Here is a 25,478-nt window from a genome sequence, read left to right as displayed (position 1 = left end):
CTAATGGCGATCTAATTATGAATATATCTTCAGATTATATAAGCAAGGTTGCAGACAGATGACTCAAATCTTTAAATACTGAAACATCCTCACAGGGATCCCCAACAGACATCTGCCAATTTTTAGGTAGCATGTTTCAAGTGACTGTGAAGATAGGTTTGCCTCTCTGATGACATTTCAGGTCCCACTAACATGTGCATCTGCAGGTAATGATATGCAATTACAGTGTTTTCCAACCACAAAACTGTCAGCGGCACCCCCAGAATATGACTGATGGGTGTACTTCCTTCCACTTATAAGATGCAACAACTGTTGTTGACTTGTTTACACTGCTTTTATTGTGCATCAGTGCTCAAAATTACATGAGTTGAAACAGCAAAATCTGTCAATGTAAAGCTAACATTAGAGCGAATTCTTGAACCTCCTGCATGATCTTGCTTTAAAATAACTTCCATTCAAAGCTCAACCATGACATGAATCGCCATGATACGCAAACCATTTCCAGAAACAACAAACAGAGCTTTCAAACCCCATTAAACCCCAGCCACTGTATCCAAGATACAAAATAATTACTGTAAATGTTATTGAATTCCACCTACAACAATAATAGGCCACGGTAAGTTTCTTATAACAGATTGAAAGGCAGGTGAACCTGCCAAACAGGCTCCTGATGTTGATATCGTGTCAAGGTTCCAGCCATTTGGTACTCATCTGTGCTTAAGGAGAGTGATCCAACACTACTGGGAACCGCAATACCTACTGAACCTGCACGCAGCGTCGCTCAAAACAAGAGTCCTGTGAAGGTAGATATGAATCATATGCCCCCTCGAGCGTTCCGTTTTGACACAAAGAGTTTACTGAGACAGGGCGAGGAAGACTCTGATATCAGATGAAAAGTTCGTCAGATGGCCTTAAATAGCTAAAGGGAGAAAGTCAACACCAGCAGAGAGATCAAGATGGCACACAACATCAAATGGGGGGAAAAAGGCATGCATGCACGATATCAGCGGTCTTATCTTTCCTCTTCCTAATGATTTGAGTATGCAAGCGGCCTCAGAGGCTTGAGAGAGTTATGGGAAAATAAAACTCCTGGGTCATAACATAAGTCTTTCTGCTCAACATCAAGAGCCTGGAGCATGTTCTTTGCCTTTTTAAACTCGGGGTTCCGTACTGAAATGCAGATTGTCAGTGTTGTTTGAGAAGATAAGGGAACAGACATGTACAGTTCTAGTCCAGAGTTTTCTAAATGGCAGCCCGCAAGCCAAATAAAGGTTGTCAATCATTCCAATGCAGAAAGACTAATGTTCATGTTCATACAAAAAATTACATTTAAAAAAAACATAGTTTGGCAAAGATGCTTTCTAGTGGATAAATGCAACTAAGGTGCCATTTTCTTTTCAATTACAAAAAGAAATGTGATAATCGATTTATGAAAGCAATGTGTCATAACAACAACATAAACAAATGTAATGCGCATGTACGCACACTTAACAAAAAATTACATTAGCTAACCAGTTAAAGGAAAGTCAAGACAGTATTATGTTGGGTAACCAATAGAAGAACCGTTACTTGGTTAAACTTAAATGCGACAAAGTTAAACGACCCATTCACAAAACTCTTTATTTAAATAATAAATATGCAATAAAATAGTTTATTTAATACAACTATTATACATTAAAAAAGGAATGTACACTAACATCAATTTAATTAAATATGAATAGTTATGTGACTAGCCACTAGCCAGACCGATAACCAAAGTTAATATCGGGCCATGCACGTGCGTCCAATGAAAAGGCCCTACAACACCGCCTCTCATGAGTTATTCCCAAAATAAATAGATACATATTCATAGCCCTTTTTATCTCTTTCAATGCCATTTTCTCCCACACACAGCATTAACTTCTGACCCTGTCCCAGTTTCTAAGCAGGTTAATGATTTCTAACCTCCAATAATGACTTCTAAAGCATCCTTTCTTGAGATCAAGCAAACACCACCGTTATCTACACAAAGATTGTTGTGATCTACACAGACACTCTTGTTTACCGGCGCACAGTCAGATCCGTCTCGGCAAGCTAAGAGAGCCGTAACACCAAAGGCAAAATATGTTCACCAGACCCATCAGATGTAAAGTAATGCTGCCTTTGTAACCGGCACGTCACGTTCCGGAGATGACGGCCATGTTAAGCCCTCAGAAGTAAAGTGCTCCAGCATAACAGCATCAAGACATGTCTTCCCATAGATTCAGCTGACACGGTGCCAAAGCAGATATATATACAGTATACAGTACATCAATACACGGACACCCGGAGCCCCCCCCCACACCAAAGCTTTTAAAACTTCCTGGGAAAACAATAGAGGGAACAAAAAGTCAACAAACCAAAAGAATGTTAAGCGGAATGTGAAATAAAATGGAAGAGAAGGGTGAGTGATCCCTTGTCTTGAACCAGAGGCATTCTTTCCATTGATTCAGAGTTCAAAGAGGAACAAGAGCTATAAAAACCTCATCGGCTCTAAGCAAATGGTCAGTATAGACAGCTCGACATGCGAAAGAATAATAATCATCTCTCAGCGCCGCAGTCTGGGACTTGACATGCCAAAGAGGTTGTACAATCTAAACACATCAAACTTGAAAAATAGACATCAGATTTGATTGCTGGTGGGTACAGTCTGTGTAACAGAGCACGCAGCTACTGTTGGATGATCCCGATGGGATCTCACGGACGTGTCTACTGTGAAACCCGGTGACAGCGGGTGGAAGAACGGTGTCTTGGTGACCGAGTTGGAATTTGTGGAAATATTTTCTCTCACTTTGATATGAACGATCAACCTCTAAGATCTCATCCTCTACTCTCACAGGGTCAGGGTGTGGCTCCTGGGCGATTGCGCCTATGTGTGCGAAGGTTTCACGGGGGTCGCCACATGGAATGGGCGAGTGGGGTTTTCCTGGAAGCACATCACAACCGGCTGCGTAACTGTAGCCTGGGCCGAGCGGGCGGTGCATCTTATCACTCTGTTCAACGTCCACCTGAAACAATATTTGCGCATGAGTGTTCAATTTAACATTTGGGTGACCCTTCAGCATGGTTATGAAATGCTGTAGTGTGTCCCAACAGGAGGATGCAACACATGATCAAAAGGAGAACTGTAAAGACAAGTACATGAAGTAAAGCGCCTTCCTTTCATAATTTCACTGATGAAAAATATCAAAGACAAAACTAAACACGCTAACATGAAGTCAATCAAAAAGGCTGTAATAAAGATTCTTGCAATGATGCACGATGAGACACATTGAAACTGAAGATGTGACTTCAGGTCTAAACCGATTTCTGTGACACTATTTATCACTATCTATATAAAAAAGAATAAATAAAAGATAATCTTATATTAACAAGATAACATTTTAGCTAATACACTAGTATTTGATGTCTTACTATGACTGAAAGGCTTGTTTAATTCCTGCTAATACCCAAGTCTAGTTACTTGAAAGCAAATATACTGTTAAGTTCAGGGAAACTGAAACCGACATACAAAATACAGTAAATTCCAAAATTGACTAATGTTTTTATTAAAATAACATTTCCTCTTAAAATTGTACAACTGCAGAACTATTTTTTACTACTTATGAGTCACATCTTGGTTCAAAAAGCCAAAAAATTTGACCTCTGACTTGTTGTATAGTTGTATATGAATAGCTTTCTTTTATGCCAAAATCATTAGTTTATTAAGTAAAGATCATGTTCCATTAATATATTTAGCAAATTTCCTACTGTAAATATATCAAAACTTTATTTTTAGCGTTAAAACAAACCTGTAGTAAAACAAAATAAAAACAGACAGGAAGTGCCTCTGGACCAGTGGTGTTTAAATCCTGTGAAATTACCTTTACGATAAAAATCCATCAACCCAGATATTTGTTGGACAACCCGTAAATCATTGTTCTGGTACTGTAAATGCAGAAATTAGGGACTCAAGAGGAGAATGGTGTGTTGTGAATGAGTGCAGGGAAACACATTCCTCCTGTTTGATTCCAGCAGATTAATGATGTGGGAAAGGCTCCTGAAATCTTGAGTTATATGCTGTTCTGCAGGGCTAAAGGTTTTGAACCTGATCTCGACCTGTCATTGAATCCAGACCTCTTCTTTTCCCTGTCTTTCTCTCCCACTAAATCTCTCCCGCTTGTGCGTTTACGAATCGTTGGTCCATTAAAACTGACCCGCTACACACCTGGAAGGTTCACTGGTGCTCTAATGACGAAATATGACATGCTATTAAATGTATACAACAATCACACTGTACCAACTGTAATGTGTTCCTCTGCCCGGAAAATATGCACTTCATTATAAAACAAAAGAGGCCAGAAAATAATGATGGGCACCATTAAACCGCCATTTGATCTGCGCAAGGACCCTGCACGGAAAACACTAAAGGAAAAAGTGTGATCCTCTAAAACAATTTGGTAATTGCAGTAGTGAGTGCTTTGGTCATTCGGCACGGTTAGTCTAGGTTCACAGAGGCTGCACGCATGTGTGTGTGTGTGTGTGTGTGTGTGCGTGCGTGCGTGTGTGAGAGAGAGACCGGACTATGTTGGAGCAGCGGTCTCGTCCTGATCAAGGTCTCCTTCCTCAATCCCTAATTACATACAGAGAACTGTGGTGGGACAAAACCAGAGGAACACCACTGACCCTGAAAAAGAGACTAGGGTGTGTGTGTGTATGTCCAGAGCAAGTCATACTGATGTATAAACAAAACTTTAAGGCCAAAAGCGGGTGTGCTTGACCGCGGGAGAGAATCTGAAATGATAAATTGCTTTCGATGTCCCTCTTTGAATAAAAGCATCTGCTAAAAGACTAAATGTAAATGATAAAGGTATGTGGAAAGGGTCCGGCTGTCCAGGGGCTTTTCTGCACAGCGAGACGTGGGCTTAGGAGGTGGATTTGCACGGCAACTGCGACACGACCAAACATCAAGGGCTAATTCTAGAACAAGGAGACAGACAGGCCGACTGACTGACTGACAGACAGGCGGTCAAGAGAGCCAGAGGAATTCGGCAACTCCTGCCCACAGGTCTCCATTTCCCGTGTTGGTAATCCTGCGTAACCCCCCTCACATGTTCCAGGGCAGGTAACTGCTGCTAAAGCTGCCACATGCTTTATATTTAAAGGCTACGGGCCGTGCAGGGCAGGAAAACTATGCTTGAACTGGTGAGGAGGGGGCGCAGACAGAAGGAGCCTGAAAGAGATACAGGATATTAGATATTTAATAACGTTAGAGGTGGTATTACGGACGCTTAAGGTGGATTGGTACAGGGTCACCTGACTCTGACGGTATAAGCTGTCGAAAACAGCTAGACGGACGCAATTGCCTATAGCTAATGCTGTGAGATTTTGTAGCAATGCAAAAAAAAAACGTTTACTTGCAAACTACGAAAACAAATCTAGATAAAATAGTAACTGGTCATTATTTGTAAAATTGAAAAGCACAGAATTTGGGTCACATCCAGAGCACTGAGCTGATATAGTTTGTAGGGCACATCTCTGATAGGAAGACATTGACTGGATCAGCGTTAAAGAGATCACCCAAAAATAAAAATAAAAAAAATCATTTACTCACTCTCACATCATTACAAACCTGTAGGACTTCCTTTCATCTGCAGAACATAAAAGAAGATATCTACGGTCACAAAACCACTGCAACATTTCTCAAAATATCTTCGACAGAAGAAAGCGACACATACAGGTTTAGAACAATATGACAGTAAATAATGAATCACAGATTTTGATTTTTGGGTGTGCTGTCCCTTTAAGAGGACCCCAAAAACAACACACAATGCAATGCAGTGCACAATAGCTATCTGCACGATATGATGTAACCGAAAGATATTTTGTCTAGTGTGGTTCAAATCTCACAGTACAGGTTTACCAAACTCACCTTTAGAAAACAGTTCAAAGTCCATTCAATTACAAAATGCACTGCTTGTGAACAAACAGTAACTGTATTCAGCACTGTAAAACAGAACAGACAACCGTATTCTTATGCTCTGTAAACGCAGCCTGAGAGAATCGGAAACGGTCCGAGCTCCGTCTCACTGAGTGAGATCTCACTCTGGACTTGTAAACACATTCTCCAGTGGTAAGGCTATCTGCAGCAGTGCACTTGTGCTGGCTTTGGGGCTGGGTCACGGGCAGCCAGCTCTCTTTAAGCCTTCCTCACAGGGTCTGCCAAGAGGAGTCAGGCTGGTACACTGTGCAGCTCTCGCAAAGCCCTCTCCCACGGCTATTAGTGACCATTCATCTGGGGAGCCTGGGAAAATGCCTCCGAACCCACCAGAGCATCAGGGAGAACAGTGTGCCAGGTGTTCCCTCCCCCCTCTGCCATACCAGCACTGTAAGCCTTGGCACCTGTGGGAACGAGGATGGGGTTTGGTAAGAAAGGGAGGTGTGGAAAACCAGCCCACCTTCTTTCTTTCTCCTCCTCTTTATCCATTAATACCTGCTCATCATCGGATCAAACACGCTAATGGGGAAATCGGAGTATTGGTAGACAATCTCACATCTGAGTCCCCGGCTGATGTGCGTGAAAGTGCAAACAGCTGCCCGCGATCTTTGGTGCGTCGTAAGTGTAATTGCCTCAGTTTGGCCAAAATTGATGGAGGACTTCTCGGTCTACACTGAAGGAAACCCATTTAGTATGCGTGACACCAGACCAGAAGAACATCAGTGCCGCTTCCAACTGGGTGAATAACCTGGGTTAACAATGGATAACAATTGACCTGGAGGAAGTGCACAAATGACGAATGTGAAGCAACCCAAAATTTATGGTTACCATAGTAAATGTAACGCATGTAATAAAACACATTTTTACAACAACCCCTAGAAACTTGGTCTTTAGCCACTATTTAAATAAATGTATAGATATTAAATGTAAATGACTCCTCAATGTTAGGAGTTAAACATTTAGTTGGTTACAACGAGGGCTGTCATTATATCAGAATTTCACTTCGCCGTTATAGTGGGCAACCCCCTGGTGACGATATCATCCTGGTATTTATTCCAACGTTGTTTTTTAAATGAACAAATAATGCTGTCATTAAAATGTATATTTAACTTTGCTATTTTATGTACTTGCAGCATAAACACGATATTGATCGTGGTGCTAATATCGCGGTTATACCGGTATATATCACGCTCCTGTTTCTATTGAAGTACATTCCGAGATATAACTGTATGGTCAAAATTTAAACCATTTTTAAAGTGTGACTCCATCAGTTATAATTTCGGTGATACGGCATGTGTAAATTAACTTCATATGTTTATTCTTTATCCGCCTATAACTGGTTATATAACCTAATTTCTTCATGTTCTCCATCAACCTAATATATATATATTAAATTTCTACAAGATTATTTTAAAGAATTTGTACTATTCCAGCACATCAGCAGGGTCATACAGTGGCTTTAGAGACTGGCATAATGAATACTACCACACTGTTCATCTCATTTCAAATATCATTATGTGATTCATATAAAAAAAGAATCGAAACGCTGTACTTTTGCCCTTTTCGGGGCAGAAAAGCTTGTACAAATGACCATATAAAACATAGTTATCTGCCTTCTTCCAGCAGCAAACATTTCCTTGGTAAGTTTGCCAAGGGTCCGGCTCGTGATCGCACCAAGCCAAAGCATTTGGTGGGAAAAGTTCCCCCTTTCCCGCCCTCTCCAAAGCATAAATAAATCAACTCACTATGAGCTAATGGGGAAGCATGAGGTAGCCAGTCAGGGGGAATCTACGAGTGCTGACATTTGGAAAGTGGCCTTTGCAGCTGAAAGCACAGCAGACTTCTCAGGAAATGTGTCGGCATGTGATGTGCATGCAGGATGAGATGTGGCGTGCGCGCCGAAATCTGCAGAAACAACCACAGACAGGTTGTAACAGACACATCTTTGCTCAAGACATGCCTGATAAAACAGCATGAATAAAAGAGGGTGACAGATACAAGAGAGACAAATTGTCTCACATGAGTGATTCTTCAACAAGTCAGCTAGCTAACTTTAAAATTATAATAAGATCGTTTTTTTAAATAAATGATCCTATGGGACTGGACAATTCCCCTTACTGAACAATAAACGTGTTCATGTGTTCAGATCACAACAAGACCAGCAGAGCTGTAGCAGTCAACAGCTGGAGAGGTCAAATATTATGTGACCCCTCAATGACAAAACTCTGACACTGTGACACACGCACAAAGACAGAATGAGAGAAATAGCCTTGTCTGTGATGTTTCCTCATGCTTGTGTCTCCCGTGTGCAATTCTGGAAAGGAGATCAACAGGTTAGTGTTTGACCTCCACACCGAGCATGTGACCCTTCCATTTATTTCCCCGCCACAGACCAGCTCCATTTCCTGCCGGAGGCCAAATAATACCTTTAACCCTTTTTGTTTATGGACACATAAGCGAAGGAGACAGTCTGTCCGCGCACACACACCCTCATATTTATTATGCTCATCTGTCAGACATAATGAGTCAGTCTTTCTGATATATAAGACGATCACCCGCTTCTCACCTGGCCTGAGGGTAACACATTGGGGTTTCTCACAGTCTTTGTAAACACACAGAGCAGTGATTCATGATGTTCTCGTCAGATTAGCTCAGGACATTTTCTGAAATCGATCCAGAATGAGGGTCGCCCGACACATTCAATGTGTCAGGAGGGAAAGTTCATTGGAGAAACCAGCTACTTACAAATGGAAAAACCCCCAACATTCATGCCAGAATTTAAACATTAAGACCCTCTCCACTATCAGTATCTAACATTATCTCATTAGATTTTCCTGCTTCTCTGGAAACTCAAGGTTCAGATTAAGATTCCAGCTGCGTATCCAGCCTCATTTGTGTTGCCTAGCCCGACTATGGCCTAAAGCTGCTTTGAAACAACATGCATTGCGATTTTATTGACTTACAGAGACAGAAAAAAGAAACAGCCAGAGCTGGGCACCTATGCAGCGGAGCTGCCGTGCCTTGATGTGCCGTGAGAGGGGCAGCAAAATCTAAAGGGAATTTCGTTTTATGGGTTTAACTGCCCTGTAATCTGCCTCTCTCAGCAGGACCAGGCCCATGCAGTGAGGCAGCCTTTTACAGGGTATAAGTGCTACCTGTGCAAGAAGAAGCACCTCCTTCAGACTCCCTCCTGCCCCTCCTTCTGCTTTCACAGGACGGGTGAGGGGTATCAGATGAGAGAGACAGGACCAAAGGCATTGAAAAGACAATGACAGAGGACAGTCAATATCTTTCATTGTCGTGTGTGATGATGTGACTAACTACATTTCCCGCACTGCTAAGATTAAAGGCTGCAACGTGATGGTTAAAGGAACATTTCACCCACAAATGATTATGTTTCATTTACTTCCCCTCAAATTGTTCCAAATCTGTATAAATGTCTTTGTTCTAATGATATTTGGAAGAATGCTTGTAGCGAAACAGTTCTTGGCCACGATTGACTACCATGGTCGGAAAAATTGCTTTATACATTTCTTTGTTCTGTTGAACACAAAAGAAGATATTTTGAAGAATGTAGGAAGCATACAGTTGTGGGGCATTTTTGACTACCATTGTAATTTTTCTGCTAGTCAATAGTGGCCAAGAACTGTCAAATATCTTTCTCTGTGCTGAACTTGAGGGAGAGTAAATGATAAATACGTTTTAATATTGTTTGAATTTATATTTATAAAGAAAAATTCATGTGAACTACCCCTTAAAAAACCACTCTGAACTCAACAGAAAACCCACAGGCTATGTTATAGCAGACCAAATTGTTGTTACTTAAGTTAAGGGAGTGTTTCTTAAAGGCACAGCAGCAAAAAAAACATTTGCCACAAAGCAATTTTATGAAGAGTGTAAGTAAACTTCGGATGGGAAAATATAATAAAAACATATGATGGGAACCCTTCAAAACACATGAGAAAAAACTGGTACTGTGTGAAACATATTAACCGGATATAAGATAAAGTGGAAGTCAGGTTAAAAACATCCATCACATCTGTATGATGGTGGTCGAGATACTCCCGGGGTCGAGGCTACGTATTTTTCCTGCTGGCATGCAGGTATGGCATCAATTTCTCCGCTCTGTTTTGATATATCTTCCTTCCTGCTGTGGGACCACTGTGCACACTGATACGGAGTGTCTAAAGAAGGTGTAAGGGAAAGACACAGGTCTTCACTTGCAGCTTGATCACAGATAATTATATATTTCAATAGCCTAAAGATAATTGTCAAATATGCAGGCGATACGAATACCTTTCATACTTTGAAAGGTACACACGGTATTATATTTGAAAACTGCGGTGGTGTTTGAGGTTCAACTGAACGCCACGAAAAAGACATAAATCAAAATAGTTATACATTAGCAGACACTAATAACATAAGGGCTGGGTTTGTACGTCAGTGTCATCTAATCTCCAGCCAACCGCATGAGGTGGATATTGCAATTAAAAATCTAGAATGTTTGCTAGAAATCATTGCTCGGTTGTAGGAAGGTCCTCAGATTTTTTTTTAATACTTACAATTGTTCCAAATATGTATATTTTTATTTTCTGATGAACACAGAGAAAGATGCTTGGAAGAATGCTTGTTACCAACCAGTTCTTGGCCACCATTGGCTACCATACATTTCTTTATGGTAATCAAATTATAAAAGTGTGATTTTCCCTACTATGGTAGTCAATGGGGGTCAAGAAGTGTTTGGTTACAAGCAATCTTCCAAATACCCTTCTCTGTGTTAATCTGTATAAATATTTCTCCTGAATAAATATAAATGTAAATATAAAGGTTGAAGAAACGTGACATCTTTTTTGACAATGGGTCTCATAGACACTGACTACTTTTAAATCTGCACAAATAATGTGATTATTTCCAATAATCAGAGTAAAGATTTCAATCGAATTAACATGATTAAATGACACAAGTTAATATCTCTCTCTCTCTTTTACATGCAGTTTTAATTATTCTGATTATTTGCTATATGCTCTTGGCATCAGTAGGTGCGTTACTGGCTATCGTTTTAATATATTCACGTCAAATGCTAAACGCCTTCCTCCAAATTAGATTTTAGTTATTTGGCACTGTGATGGATATAGAAATATGATGAAAATGTCTCTGCATCGTTTTTGTACTCTGTCATCACTGTCATTCGCACTATTTCTGTATGAAGATAATGAGCAGAGACTGCTGACAGCGAGTTGTGTTGACGGTGAAACTTCAGACTGTCAAGTCTACCATGAATTTGCGCATAAAGTGTGTGACTGAAGCACACTTGCACCTTGTCAGAGCAGCATAAATCCGATGAAGGTGTTTACATGCCTTTATTTTGTGATTTAAACCGGCATTTGCCACATATGTTACTTCGAATAAGCTTACTGAGATGAAGAGCTTAATCGCATTATTTAGATCAAATGATTGCGTTTATTGCCAAAATCCTATTATAATCGCTTTATTAGGTTGCATGTAAACGTAGGAAGTGATGTTTATAAGTAACTACTCTGAAAACCTCTGTATCATAGATTTCCATCATTTAATTTGTTGAGTACAGGAACAAGCTTTGCATCAGGTAGACACTTATCCACGTACGCAGGTATTGGAACAAAGCACATGTGTGCTATACCTTCAAGGCAGAGCGGTGTGTTCAGGGTGACATCTTTCTTCGGTTTGGGCTGGATCTTCTGGTGTCTGGCCTCTTGAAACTGCCTCACCTTCTGCTCCACTGAATCTCTTATCAAAGAGCCCACTTCCTGCATATACAGACACATGCAAGTTTGCACACACACATATGCATTCATAAGAACAAAGATAACCCCCTCAAGCAAGGTTCTGTAATCAAACTTGACATTGATTCTAAACCTTTTCAACAGCGCTCAAATTTATCTGCAACGTTGCATGTAGAGTTAATATCATTGTGTGAACCTAGAGTAAAAACACCATTCAATGTCTTTCTTATTTTCAGGGCCGATGAAAACATCTTATTAAGAGAGAATAAAGATAGGGGGGAGGAATCCCCAAGAGTAGATCGAGTAGATTTCTGCCGTGCCTACTGAAGTGTAAGATCACATACACAAGCAAACAAAAAAACAGAAACACGCCCTCTATCCCGTACCTTCCTGTATTCCGTGGAAAACCATCTGGCATTGTCTTGGGCGCCTAAGGGCAGTATGTGAAGATCCACCAGCACAGCAAAATTCCCACACTTTGACAGAGAGAGAGAAAGAAGGCTCATCATTAGGGAGTGCTTGGACGAAAACAAAAAAAGTCAAGAGCTGATTGATTGACACATTCAGATCTGTACCTAAAGGCATGTCACACAAACCCCTTCCTCTCCATGCATCTGTTTCGCCCTCCCCTCTCCAAATGACTTTTACAAGCGATGTAAACGCACCTCATCAGCAACCCGATAAGCTTGAACCCAAAGACAATGCTGTTAAAACCCAAAAGCTCGTGGCTAAAATCATTATTTAGTCACACACATATATACATTCTAATGGTGGCATTTTGGCTGCCGAACTTCATCTGAAGTGTTTCAAAAGTGCTAGTCGGTGTGTCAGGGACAATAAGGCACGAGAGCAAAATCCGTCGCGGCTATTTAAGTGGTCGCTTCATCTCCGCTCCACACCGGCCTGATTATGTTTTACACATGAGCGCCTGATGCCGCGCTCCGGTCCGGTCTCACACGGGCCATTCCCGGACCACCCACGAGTGGACAGAGAGCAGACAGTCAACACTTGAACTCCAGACGACATGAGCAGACTAATGATGAGACACAAGCTTGATTGACAGTGGGGGAGATGAGCTGAAGACGTCACAAGAGAGGTGTGTTCATGATGAAATGATCTATATTGCAAAACCCTTTTCAAAACTCACACATGACAAATAATGACACAGAACAGAGCACATTCTAGAGCACTTGGAGAGCGTTTGATAAAAGCCTGATAAAACATGATTAAGTGAGTGTGGGTTTAAGTGTGCCCTGGAGAGGATCTAAAGTGGCCCGAGCAGGACGGGCGGTATGAGGCTGGGTAATGCCTTGATTTGGGTCTGTGTTCTTCCAAGGCCAGCTGGGAAGAGATGACGTGAGAAAGTGAATTAGAAGGGTGTGTTTGGTAAAGCCCATTGTTCAGCCCCACTCACTGGCTGCACTCGTTCTCTCTCTCGCTCTCCCGTCTCCTGTCTCTTTCTCGCTCGTCCCATAAGCGATGATTTATGCCTCCCCATACCAGTGGAGTCTACAGCGATTGTGTAAATAAAACGTCTCCAGTGCTCTCGTTTGGCTTCCAACCTCCGAATCCATCTCCAGTCAAGCAGGATTACGGCACGTTATTAGCACAGAGACAGGCAGCTTTGGCCAGATCAGGCTGCCAAATAGCTTTGTATTTGACATGAAAGCATTTTTTCTCTAATTGCCGCTTTCTGTACATGAGGGTTGTTTTAGTATTAAACACAACCATGCTGAATTTGAAGCGCGGGCTGCCCCCTAGCGTTAGACTGTGGATGTGTGTTTTTTAAAGATAAGTGGCTGTATGAAGAGGATCTGTGTTAAAGGCTTTGTTTCACTGAGATACTTAAAGACTTCATTTTTGGTCAACTGTGGCACCCAAAGCCAAGAAAGAGTAAATCCTCTGCAGAAAAGCGAACACAAAAGTTGAAAAAGAGGCACAAAAGTTGAAACAGAGGCATCCTTATGTATGAGGGGGGAACTATGTGTGTAGTACCGGACAGCAGATCCTTCAGAAAACACTGGGCGGCTTTCTCCCCACGCCTTTGTGCTTCGGTCAGTCTGCGACTGACCAGTGGTTTCGGCTGACTGGCTTCCACAATTACCGTAGCGTGGGAAAGCAACGGATGGGATAGACAGGAACTGTCAATCAGGCTATGAAAAGGGGCTCAGCGTCGATGTGTCCACTTACGCTAGCTGGAAGTGCAGTGCTATCGCATGCTGTTCTGTTTTTCACCACTTTCTGTTCAAAATGCAAACTATGCCATTACAGATGACTGCAGGAATGTTCCCAGTATTAGAGAGGCATGTTGGCCCTGCTTTTCCAGGCCCTGTGTAAATCACTGGACTATGGGACAGCTTGAGAGAAAAAACGAAATGGATTTGCCTAATATGGGGGTCTGTCTTAATATGTGATAACATGGGTCAACTGGACAGGCTGGTGAGAAATAAGGATGGTTGAACCGTAAGGGATGTTAACGGGATAGTTCACCCAAATATGAAAATTCTTTCATCATTTACTTAGCCTCAGGTTGTTTCAAACCTGTATACATTTCTTTGTTATTTTGAATGCAAAAGAAGATATTTGGAGTAATGTTGGAAACCAAACCATTCTAGGTAACCATTGACTACCATAGTAGTTTCGTTTCCTACTATGGAAGTCGATTGTGCCTCAGAACTGTTCGGTTACCAACATTCTTCCAACTATCTTATTTTCTGTTCAGTGGAACAAAGATATTTATACAGATTTGAAACAACATGAGGTTGAGTAAATGATGATAGAATTTTATTTTTTGGGTGAACTATCCCTCAATACGTTGGGCATGGGCATTAAAGGCAATTGTAAAGTGAAAATACAATCTGCCTTTAATGCAAGGCAGTTATATGGTTCCTCGAAGCGTCAGCTGAATAAATAAATGTAAATGTCCATGTCTTTTTTCCTGGATATTTTGGCATAAAGCTGGACAAGCAGACCCCCTGGTCCCCTTTTGGATCGATTCCAGTCACCAGTCATCCATTCAATAAAACTAAATGAAACAATGCAACATTCTTGTAAAGCAATAAAATTGACATAGACATTTGGATTTGTTTGTGAAATCTCAATACGTAACAAATACTAACATACTAGATCTATCCAAAATCTATTATTAGGCCAGTGAACAATTTTTTATGTAAACTTGGATACATTTACAGAGAAAGCCATTTAAAATATGTCTTGCAACTGCAAACGGTTTTGTAACAGAAATTCCTTGCGGAACACAAAGCTGAACCCAGAGGTGATCTTTGACCGTAGCGTTACACCGCCTCTGTTAACAATCCGGATTGTTAACACAATATATGAAATTTGTTACACAAGTTCTTAAAAAAGTAGGCTGGATTTGCTTGTTGAATGCACTTTTTATCGTCTTCAATGCTTTCGGTTATAATGTGAAATGGGTCTGCTTAACACCCACAAATTATTTTCGGCCAATTCTCAATTCAACAGATCGTATTCAACTCTTTGTTGCTATCTAGAGGAAAAGTGATACTGTATCCAGGAAATCCTTTACATGTCTTGGGGGGGTCCTATTCATCATTTAAGGGCAGTATTGATTTTTGTGTATAAAGACTGAAGAATGAACAAGCGGTGCTTTCTAACACAGCTCCTTTATTCTTTTCCATATCCTTTTGTTTGTTTCTCCTGTTGAATTCACCTGAGGCTTCCTGTGGGTCAATAACCTCGCGATTAAACTTTCTCTTACCTTTCTCTCTCTATCTGATAAACGTGCCCCGCCAAAGAGACCACAAAAGCTTGAGAAACTAAACAAACAATAAAACAAAACAGCGGTGAATCAGTCGCTGCCGCTCTGACCGAAGTCCTTGGCCTGTCGTAAGCTGTTCTATTTTCTGCGTAGAAAAAACATGAAGCAATTACAACATGCTTGCAGCTCTTCCTCCTGACCTCCTGGCTTTCCTCTGCATCACTTGCAGTTCCCAAGACGCTACCTTCTCTTATCTCTGTTTCTCTTGCCCTCTCTCTCTGATAAGTTTCGGGCAGTCAGCCCAGGAGCGCTCGTGCAGCATTTGCCCGTTCGCCGCTCCTCCCTGCCCTTTTACCACTGCTATCGCTGCTGTGAGAACCAGACCCCCTTTCTCTGCACTTAGTTGTGGGGCTAACATTAACCAGCCACAGATGTTTATGCTGTGAGAGAGAGTGAGATAGAGAGAGGGCAGAAAAAGCAGTCTCACTCAATAAAACTCCCCCCTCCGTCTAGCTCCTTCTTTGTCTCTATGTAAAAGTTGCAGGTCGACGAAGAGTCTCTGGAGCCTCAGGGAACTCTTTAGATCTATGGGTGTTGCCCGTTAAAAGCTTAAACTCTTGGTCTTGACTTGCTGATTTCGTACGCTGAGAGTCACCTGGTCTTCCCTAAAGAGGGTCAACATCAGCGCTGTGGAGAGTCATGAGACACAAACGAGTTTAACTAGATTTTCTGAAGAAAATGTGAATGCTGTTTTTACCCCTGCAAAAGAGAATGCTACAGTGCTAGGGTGGTCTGGGTGGTTGCCAAGGCGTTGCTACGAGGTTGCCAATGTGTTCTGGGCGGATGGTATGCGGTTTCTAAGGTGGTTGTTGCCAGGATACTGGGATATAATGATAACGGCTTCTAAATAGTTGGTTGCTAAGGTGTTCTGGGTGGTTTCTAGGACATCACTTGCTATTGAGATTTAAAGAGCACTGACTTTTTTACCTGATTTATCGTCTGCCAGGAAACAATCCCGAGTTTGATTGCTTATACAAATAATAGAACACATCTTCTCAATTAACCACATGGTTTGATGTATGTACGCAAACAGTGTGGGACATGGCACACATCGCTTTTGCAAAACCCCTATCCCCAAGTATGAACAATAGTGATCTTTGCCTTAGCAAGCACCGCAAATGAATCAATAATGACTAAGATGGACGTCAATTTTAGGAACTCTGTGTGCTTTATGAGTAAAGCTCTGGATGTTAGCACACCTGAATGGAGATCAGGTCACAACCCAGCAGCAAAATTCCACTAGCAAGAACGGGCAGGAATATCACCTGGTAATGCTCCACAAACAAGAAAACGATTTGAAGACGTTCCTAAGAATTCCAGTAAATAGAAAGTATCGGGAGACGATAGCTGGGAAATACCAACTTCTAATTTACAATTTATATTAAAGGTCCAGTCAGTAAAATCTAGCGGCAAGGTTGCGAATTGCAACCAACCGCTGACTCCACCGCTTCCCCTCCCGATCGAAACACTATGACGGCTGAAAGAACATGGTGAATTATATGCAAGGGGACACGCGGTGTATGTAGATAGAAATAGCTCATTCTAAGGTAATAAAGACATAGCGATTTATTACGTAAGCTCTTTATACACCTCTGAAGACCGTTTCTATATTATATTATATTATATACATTTCTGTCAATAGATCCCACAAAAATACACACTGGACATTTAATACAACAAAATGAACTGTAAAACAGCACAAATGAATTGCAATGTAACAAGTCCCGGTGAGAAAACTCAATTCCTCCCACGTCTGTTACAAGTTGCATCCGTCCCAATTTTTCTTCTCTGTTTCAGAAATGACAACATATTTCCTTGATCCGATGACAGCAAGGGGATTCTCGGAGGTCCGAGTGTGTGGTCCCTATCTACCAGGGAAGTCGACCGAGCACATAAACCAGAGCCAAGACATCTGTCATACTACCCAGCACTTAACATTCATGGGCAAAAACAAAGACTCGCACTCTCCCAACATCTCATACACCAGATGGGTATAACAGTGGAGTGGTGTGGCAGGTCTTGTATAAATATTCTGTGTCTTCTGAGGTGTTACAAGAGTCAGAGCCTGGAGCTTTCCATTTCCCTGACCTGCATTATATAGAGGAAACATGACATTCACAACCAGGTGGAGAGCAAGACCTAACCTGGTACAACAAGTATGATGGGAGGGATTATGTGCTCAAAGTCTCGATATTAATTAAAGGTGAAGTTTTCATTTCTGACTGGCATCGCCAAACACAACTCGGGAAATCAACCCACAAATGGCTTACTTACAAAAACTATTCATATATAAGTATTTATATCAGAAAAAAATGCACCCTTCACCCTTAACATGCATTGATGCTTCCGTTCCAAATGAGTTGCTCTGAAGAGACTGTTTGTTTAGCTCCAGTGCAATGTGAGAACCGGGCCAGCTGATGGTATTGTTTGTCTCCCTGTGGTCACACTGTTGGGCATGACAGTTCCTTTCTCAGGGAGAGCAATATATAACAGTATCATTATGTGCAGACTGGGAGGGTGCAGTTGGTAAGAGGCACTCTCCCACAATGAAAAACAGAAAAAAAGGAAAGATGATGAGTGAGAAAGACAGAGAGGGAAATATGCAGTCTGGCACTGAACACAAATGTGTGCGATCCGCAGCAGCGTCCAGAATCTAAATTTAAAGCTTTCGCTATATGAAACATCAACAAAGAAAAAGACCTGGGGCTTTTTGAGTGCTTAAAAGCAACATCTGATATGCATTAGCACTGACATTAATTCATCTGGCCCATGGATGAATAGACAGGGCCAGTCCAGCATGTGTGCGGGCCCAGAAACTGGGAAAAGACATTCGTTGGATAGAGACTTGCATTATTATCCAACCATCAAGCTGGGACATCACCTGGGAAGGGGTTTAAAAACACGGGGCGGTCAGCAAAATATGATGCCCATAGGTTTATATGAAAGATGGAAGTTATTGTGTTGCTTTATTGTGCGGTATGTAAGGAAACCCATATTAGACATATGAGGAGAATATTAAAAGTGAGAAGCTCTGTTGTATAACTACAACGATTACATTAAAACAGCTCAATCAATGATAGTGTACAGGGCTTAAAACTATAGTATGCATTCCTGATGAGACAGCCCCCTCTCGTGTTCAGAATATGTACTACATTGAAATAAAAGCTGTAAACACTTGCTTTTCAGGGTTATTCTCAAATCTGAAAATACAGCAAGTTATTACATGTAAAGATCTTGACAGCCAACACAACCATCACATTCTTTTATCTGTATGAGAAGTGCAGAGTCATTGCATTGTCTTGTCGAGTACTATGTGGTATGAATACGCTTTGGCAATATTATAAATGCTAACATTCATCCCAATAGAGTTTTTTTGACTCAGAATCTACTTTAATCAAGATCCTTATCAAGATCACTGTTGCACAATTCACTTTCAAACCTAGCCTGATCTAAGAAATGCCATCGTGTTTTTTTTTTACTGTAAAGTCATTGATAGCACACGAATGTAATGACCAATCAGAAGTGTTTGCACGCTTGCTGACAGGGACGTTCAGTCAGAGTCATTTATTATAAAAGGAGTTTCATGCTGTCAGCTTCATTCAATATAACGCAAAATTATAACAGAAGTCACTGTTTCAGAGATGTTTTTCGCTCGCTTTCAGTTTATTCCTGGTTTAAATAAATGTTCCATGCTGCTAAAAGAAAAAATGTGAAGATTTACTTATGCAAAACCTGCAATAATCACCCTCAAATAGTTTGTCTGCAAAGTCTATTAGAATATTACATGCAGTTTAGTGTTTTATCTGACATTGAAAATCATGATTTCAATATCAAGAGCAAAAATAACAATATTTTTGTCTTAAATCAGCCTTAAATTTAGTCAATTGGCATTTATGTAATGTAGCCTATTCACTTTAAGTTACGTTAATCTTACAACATTATGTATTATTGGTGTAAATATGGCACATTTGAGCAGCATTAAACAGCCTTTGTATTAAACCATGTCATTTTTTAGCATTTGGATTTTATGATTCCTGCATAGATAGCGAGAGCTGAAGTTGAGGAATATAGTCGAAGTCGTGCTAAATTGTTACTGATGCAGTTAAATCTCTCCATCTGCTTTGGAATTAGTGTAAGCTTAGCTTTAAAGTCTACTGTATTAATATTCTTTTCAGCTATGATAAGACTAGGCTGACGTTACATCTCTTAAGGAAGAGCACTCTGGTTATCACTTCAGTAATGTTTTACACACACAGCTTCACACAGGGCACGATCAGGGCAAATTCTACAATCCTGTTATATGTGTGCAGTATGTATCTGCTGGCTTGTTTGGGGGCAAATATATTTTTGATAAATACTTTAAAATATATACAATTACTTGTCTTATTTGGATGAATTTGTTTGTCCTTAATTATATTTAGCAATCATTAAAATTATAGGTAACATAGAAAAACAAAAAGAGAATTGCAACTGCACATGAATATAATATGTAGAATTCAACATTCATTTAATAATAAACAAAAACTGTCAGCGTAATAGATTATCTTAAAATTAAACAATACACGAATATCTAACATAAATGAATAACATTACCATGTAAATGAAAGATTATGTGTTGTAACGTAAAGTTAAATTACCTTAATTACAAACTTGGAGGACTGCATTCCGATTTCCAACAAAAAAATCTATGTATAATAATAATTAATGCATTAATATCAACTTAAAAACGAGATAATGAATAAAAATGCTTTTAAAAGGAGCTGTAATTCCCCGCCAACGATTTCGAAACTTCCCTTGTAACTTAAGGACCCCAGCGCCAGGAGTTGCTATAGAGACTCCCGGAAGTAGGAGGCTACCAATTTTTCCGGAAAGTAATTTTATTAAAAATACAAAATTAGATGTAATATTTATCGAAACATTTGTAATATTTGTCGAAAGAATTGTTGTTACGAACTTAATATTTATAACTAGATTTAGAAAATCTTATCATGATTTCTTGGGTTTGAAAGACGTTTATAACCGGCATGTTTCGGACGACCACACGAGAGCGTGTGGATATGTGTAAATCATGTAAAAACAAACTATTTGGTATTTGTTGTACATTTTTTTTGCGTATTTATATATTTTATATACGTTCGGTAAACTGTGGGGAATGTATTATTTGCAGTTAAACGTTTCATACTCTCTTCGTGTTTTTAACTGTTCTAATAAAATAGAGTAAGTCAGTGTTCGTTTCGGCTTAACGTTACCGCAGGAACAGATGCTATTTAGCATGATCATGTAACTGTCATGTATCGGTAATATTCGTGAAATCTTTTGTAAAAAAAAAAAAGAAACCGCAGAATGTCTCGCATTTGTAAGAAGAAACCGGCCGTGTGCACAGACGAGCCGCTTTCCAACAGTACCATCTGTCAAAAGATTGCTCTGTTGATAGACATACTCAGTACAAGCTACGGACCTACTGGCAGGTTAAAACAAATCCACAACAATGTTGGGGGCCATGTGTTGACCACTTCAACTTCCACAGTGTTGCTCAAACGACTAGAATTATCAGAGCCAATTCTCAAATTAATCTCAACTTCTATTCAACATCACACAACACGGTACAGTGACTGTGGTTTGTTTATGGGGATTTTTACTCTCAGACTCGTTGAAAGTACTCAGAAACTTGGTCTCAGGAATGTTGCAGCATTATCCAAGGTGTACATGCACCTTTTGGAAGAATGCAACCTGTATCTCAAAGGCGACAGCTGCATTTGTAAGGTCAGAGTGGACTTTACCAGCTGTGATTCACTGGTTGCACTGGCCACCAGTATGCTCACCAGCAAACCTGCCTGCATGTTGAATAGCAGAGAGAAGCAACATATCGGTTCACTGATCACACAGGCTTTCCTGTATTCTATCCCATGCAACTCTACCGGTGTGACCTGTTTTGGCCGTACAGTCACCATTGCTATTGAAAGCCAATCGGTGAGCGATGCTGCAGTTTTTCCGGGACTGTTGGTGGATGTTCCTGAGATGCTTCAGCCTGCAGACCTGAAGAGACTGGGATCTGGTCCTTTTAAAGTGGTGCTTTTTAGCACATCTTTGGCAGGTGATATTTCAGAAGTTGGTGATTTGGCATTGGAGGTCTATGGGGGTGTGGACCCAGACTTCGAGGTCCTTCAGCAGCTCCTGAGGCTTGGGAGACACGTTGTGAAGAATAAAGCAAGCTTATTTGCATGTCAGAAAGTAATACATCCAGTTCTGCAGCAATATTTCAGGGAGCATGGAGTGATTGTTATAGAGAGACTTGGACTTGGTCTGATGGAGCCATTTGAACAGATAACAGGTAAATTATTTATTTATTTTGCTGTGTTTTTAATTGCGATCTTGCTTTTAGTGGTTATGGTATCAAACAAATCTGCAATGTGAATGGTAAGAAATTAAATAAATAAAAGCAATGTTAATAGGTTTTTGCACGTTACATATTAAATTATAGGGACGCGTAAAAGTAAGGATAACTTAACTGAATTTTTTTTGACTCTGTGTAAACATTGCTCTGTTTGTTTATTGATCTTGACCTTTAATGATGATCTTTAGGAGTTTCACTGTACACATACAGTGACGTTGAAGGTCTTATAAAGATCTTATTTTTAGCAGCCCAATACAGCAACAGTACCTCAAACTGTGAGATTAGAATGGGGACGTCATTACTTTTGCAATTCCATTTGGTGACGCTAGTGGTGCATAAACGACTTCAGTTTCAATTCCTGTTTAACATTTCAGGTGCTCAGGCTGTTGCCTCTCTGTGCTCTCCAGTCCCTCCTGAAGCTTACGGGCTGATTAAAGGCTTCAGTTTCCAATCATGTGGATCCAGGGAGCTGCTCCAGCTCCTTCCTTGTAAAGATTTTCCATTTAGCACCATGGTTCTCTGCCATAGAAATGAAACTATGCTGGAAGAACTCAAGGTTGGTTAATTTATGTTATTGTAGTAACTTTATGTTAATCTATATATTTTCTGTCAAATCAAATGTCTAAATCGGAATTTTTATGATATTCAATATATATATGGAATATAACGTGTCTTTTGAATTAAAAAAAATCAAACCTCAGGAGTGTCAAAGTCATCCAACAGCAATGTGAAAGACTGACCAAATGACAAGTCACATAAAAAACTGATAAAATCCAGGTTATCACATACTTTTTTTTTTTGAACTTTTCCTAAATACATAGAAATATTATGTTACATTGCTTGAAAGTGAATATGAACTTGTTTTCTATGCAGTATTTGAGGTTTAAAAAAAAGAGCATCTTATCTGTTATCTTGACCTTTTTTTCTATAAAGAGAAACAACATTAAAATTAGGATAAATATTGTTAGTAGTTCACAAAATGAAACAAAAATGATCATATTACCTAAACACATACTTAAAAATTGTACATTCAGGAAAACTGAGAATATATATGTCAGCGGCTGTATATTTTCTTAATGTTACTTTGTCTACATTCTAGTAGAGCAACTGCATTACATTTTTTTTACAGCTTGGTTCAAATAAGTGAATCCATCTTACCAACCCGAACACCATTTCTGCTCATAATGTTCAAATCAAAGACTCATTAAAACATCTGTCTTGACACTCTTGCGAGTCGAGAAACGAGAAAAGATCACAAAACTTGTCTCATGACACGGTCGCTTAGAAACTTAATGGCTTTTGTTATTTAGAGTTATTTTGGGTGTTATGATGCATTCCCCCCATTCAACGACTTATTTCTTTTAGTTTTATGTGTTTTGTTCCAGAGTTGTGCTTTTGAATGCAATCCTAGATTTATTGGACTTTCTTGTTCATTAAAATTGATTGCATTTACTCACTCTTTCACTCCTCTTATATCATGAACATTTGTTTCATTTGTTGGACAGATGACGTGCCAAAGAGCAGAACATGTTTTGCGACTGACTCTGAGGGAGCCCTACGCCCTGCTCGGAGGAGGCTGTACAGAGACACTTCTGGCCACCCACATTACACACATGGTAACGCATAAGCAGAGTTTCACTCGACATCATTCTATGAATGGGTCATGTATTTCTTATCTCTTCAGAAACATTTAAATTCAGACTTATTGTACCAGACAAATCTACTCCACCCCACAAATGCCATTGCTCTACTGACTACTTCATAAATACTGCATGCAGCAGCAATTTATTACTTTTTATTTTATTTCCAGACTCAGTCCATGGTCGCCAAAACAGCTACAAGTCTTGGTGTCTCTCACTCTGAGTTTCTTATGGCGGCGGAGGTATTCTGCAGTTCTCTGCGAGCTGTGACTCTTTCTTTAGAACACGATGGACAGGACTGTCTCATTGACTTGACATATGCTCACCGCTGGGTCCCAGATATGGACTTACACAACAGTGTTAAACGGGCATGTGGCTGTGGCCTGGTGGAAGACAGATCCAACCTGGAGAAGACCCCTTTAAATACAGCATACCACACATTCTGTCCTGTTTCCCTGGAAAATACTGACAACCAGCCGAAAATATTAGATTCCTTCTCTGCCAAGCTCAGTGCTTTGAATGTCGCTGTCGAGATCGCTAATCTTGTTCTAGATGTAAAATACATAATAAGGGATGTAAATTAAATTTGGATGAGAATGTAATTGAGCGTAATTTATTTTTATACAAATATAATTGTATATGTTTATATAATAAAGCCCTATAGAAAGAAATGAGCTTGTAATACACAGGTTGAAAGCCACCAAAACAATAACAAGGAACAAAATCGAAATTCATACTTTTATTTTCATAAGTATGCAAGTAAAGTCAAAAGGGAAATTGTTTTTTTATATAAAGTTGGCTTGTAATGTTTATGGTTAATTCATTCTCTTAATTTACCAGTCTTTGGCAGATGTGACTCGAAGTTAATTGAGACCAAGTCATTTCTCCAGTGCCCTTCAGCACCACAACAAGTGCACTGTAAAAATAAATGTTGTGATTGTTTGATAATATGACTTCATCAAACTGCATAGCGAATTTCCTGAGAGGGAAATGTGGCCAAGTGTTATGTTGATGTACTGTAATTCTTAGGCATCAACACTGGAGTGTTCTTTGATTTCTGAGCCTATACCAAATAATGAAGTATCAGTGTTGTGAAGTTTAATCCCTTAGCTTTAATGAGGGTACTTCTCTGATGGGACATTTCTGTGGGAAATATAAAAGGACTAAAAGTTTTATATTAACAGAAACTATTTGGATTTAGAAATGTTGTGTGAATGCAAATAAAATGTATAGATTAAATGGACTGTAAATTACTGTAAAGTGTGGATTTTAAACCCTCATTGTAGCATTAATTTATTGCATCCTTTTAGTTTTTGTAAGTTGTTTTTTGCAATGCATTGACATGGTTTAGAAAGCTGCTTACGCAGAAATTGCTATTTAATTAACGGTTATATGTGGTTTTATTGCTTGAAAGTGTGTCTTTATTTCCATATGGGTCATTCCTCTTTATTTGATAATAGTCAAACAGCTCTCTGGAATACTTTATTCTGATTGGTCAGTTGCAGCATTCAGCACGGTAGTAATCACATTATGATAATCATCTTTGCATCCAATAACGCTGGCGTGATCTCTCTAGTTTTATACACAAACATGTGTAAAACCGTGCACTATTATAACCCGTTTCTTGCCACTTTCTTGTAAGTAATAGAACTCAACATTTCTTGTTTACGTGGGAAAATGAAAACACGTCACGCTGAAAGAACAAGAGAAGGTAAGACACTTTTTCATATACAAGTTGGACTAAGATAAACATTAAAATCTTGTTGCAAGGCCGTAATTTGACAATAATAAAAAGTAAGTTTATAATTTGTTATATTTTTTTGCATTAAATAATTTGTTAGGTATGTAGTCACGACACGTAAATGGTTACGCAAAATTAAGCCCACAG

The 25,478-nt window shown here is 39.8% G+C and overlaps 2 protein-coding genes across 3 annotated transcripts in view; one reads left to right on the top strand and one right to left on the bottom strand.

Moving 5' to 3' along the window:
• slx4ip (SLX4 interacting protein) overlaps positions 1–20,356 on the bottom strand; it is a 34,530-nt gene extending 14,174 nt beyond the window's left edge. Inside the window, exons 1-3 of one of the 2 annotated variants that reach the window (XM_056760001.1) lie at positions 20,194–20,356; positions 12,144–12,233; positions 11,655–11,781 (exon numbers count right to left, since the gene is read on the bottom strand). In XM_056760001.1, the coding sequence (XP_056615979.1) occupies positions 11,655–11,781; positions 12,144–12,233; positions 20,194–20,220 (244 nt within the window). In that variant the 5' untranslated portion in view covers positions 20,221–20,356. Of the gene's footprint in view, positions 1–2,809; positions 3,027–11,654; positions 11,782–12,143; positions 12,234–20,193 lie in introns of those variants that run through there. The other variant, XM_056760002.1, reaches the window with a different exon arrangement.
• Positions 20,357–20,491: 135 nt separating this feature from the next.
• Positions 20,492–24,796, top strand: mkks (MKKS centrosomal shuttling protein). The gene is made up of 4 exons (XM_056761006.1): positions 20,492–21,887; positions 22,325–22,506; positions 23,456–23,566; positions 23,761–24,796. Exons 1-4 carry the CDS (start codon positions 20,900–20,902, stop codon positions 24,172–24,174), a joined length of 1,695 nt encoding a protein of 564 aa, XP_056616984.1. The 5' UTR covers positions 20,492–20,899; the 3' UTR covers positions 24,175–24,796.
• Positions 24,797–25,478: the final 682 nt, after the last annotated feature.

Source organism: Triplophysa dalaica, chromosome 11 (assembly GCF_015846415.1).
Source record: "Triplophysa dalaica isolate WHDGS20190420 chromosome 11, ASM1584641v1, whole genome shotgun sequence".
In the NCBI taxonomy this organism is placed as follows: Eukaryota; Metazoa; Chordata; class Actinopteri; order Cypriniformes; family Nemacheilidae; genus Triplophysa; species Triplophysa dalaica.
Note: the sequence above shows the minus strand (reverse complement) of the source record. Positions and strands in the feature narration are given on the sequence as shown.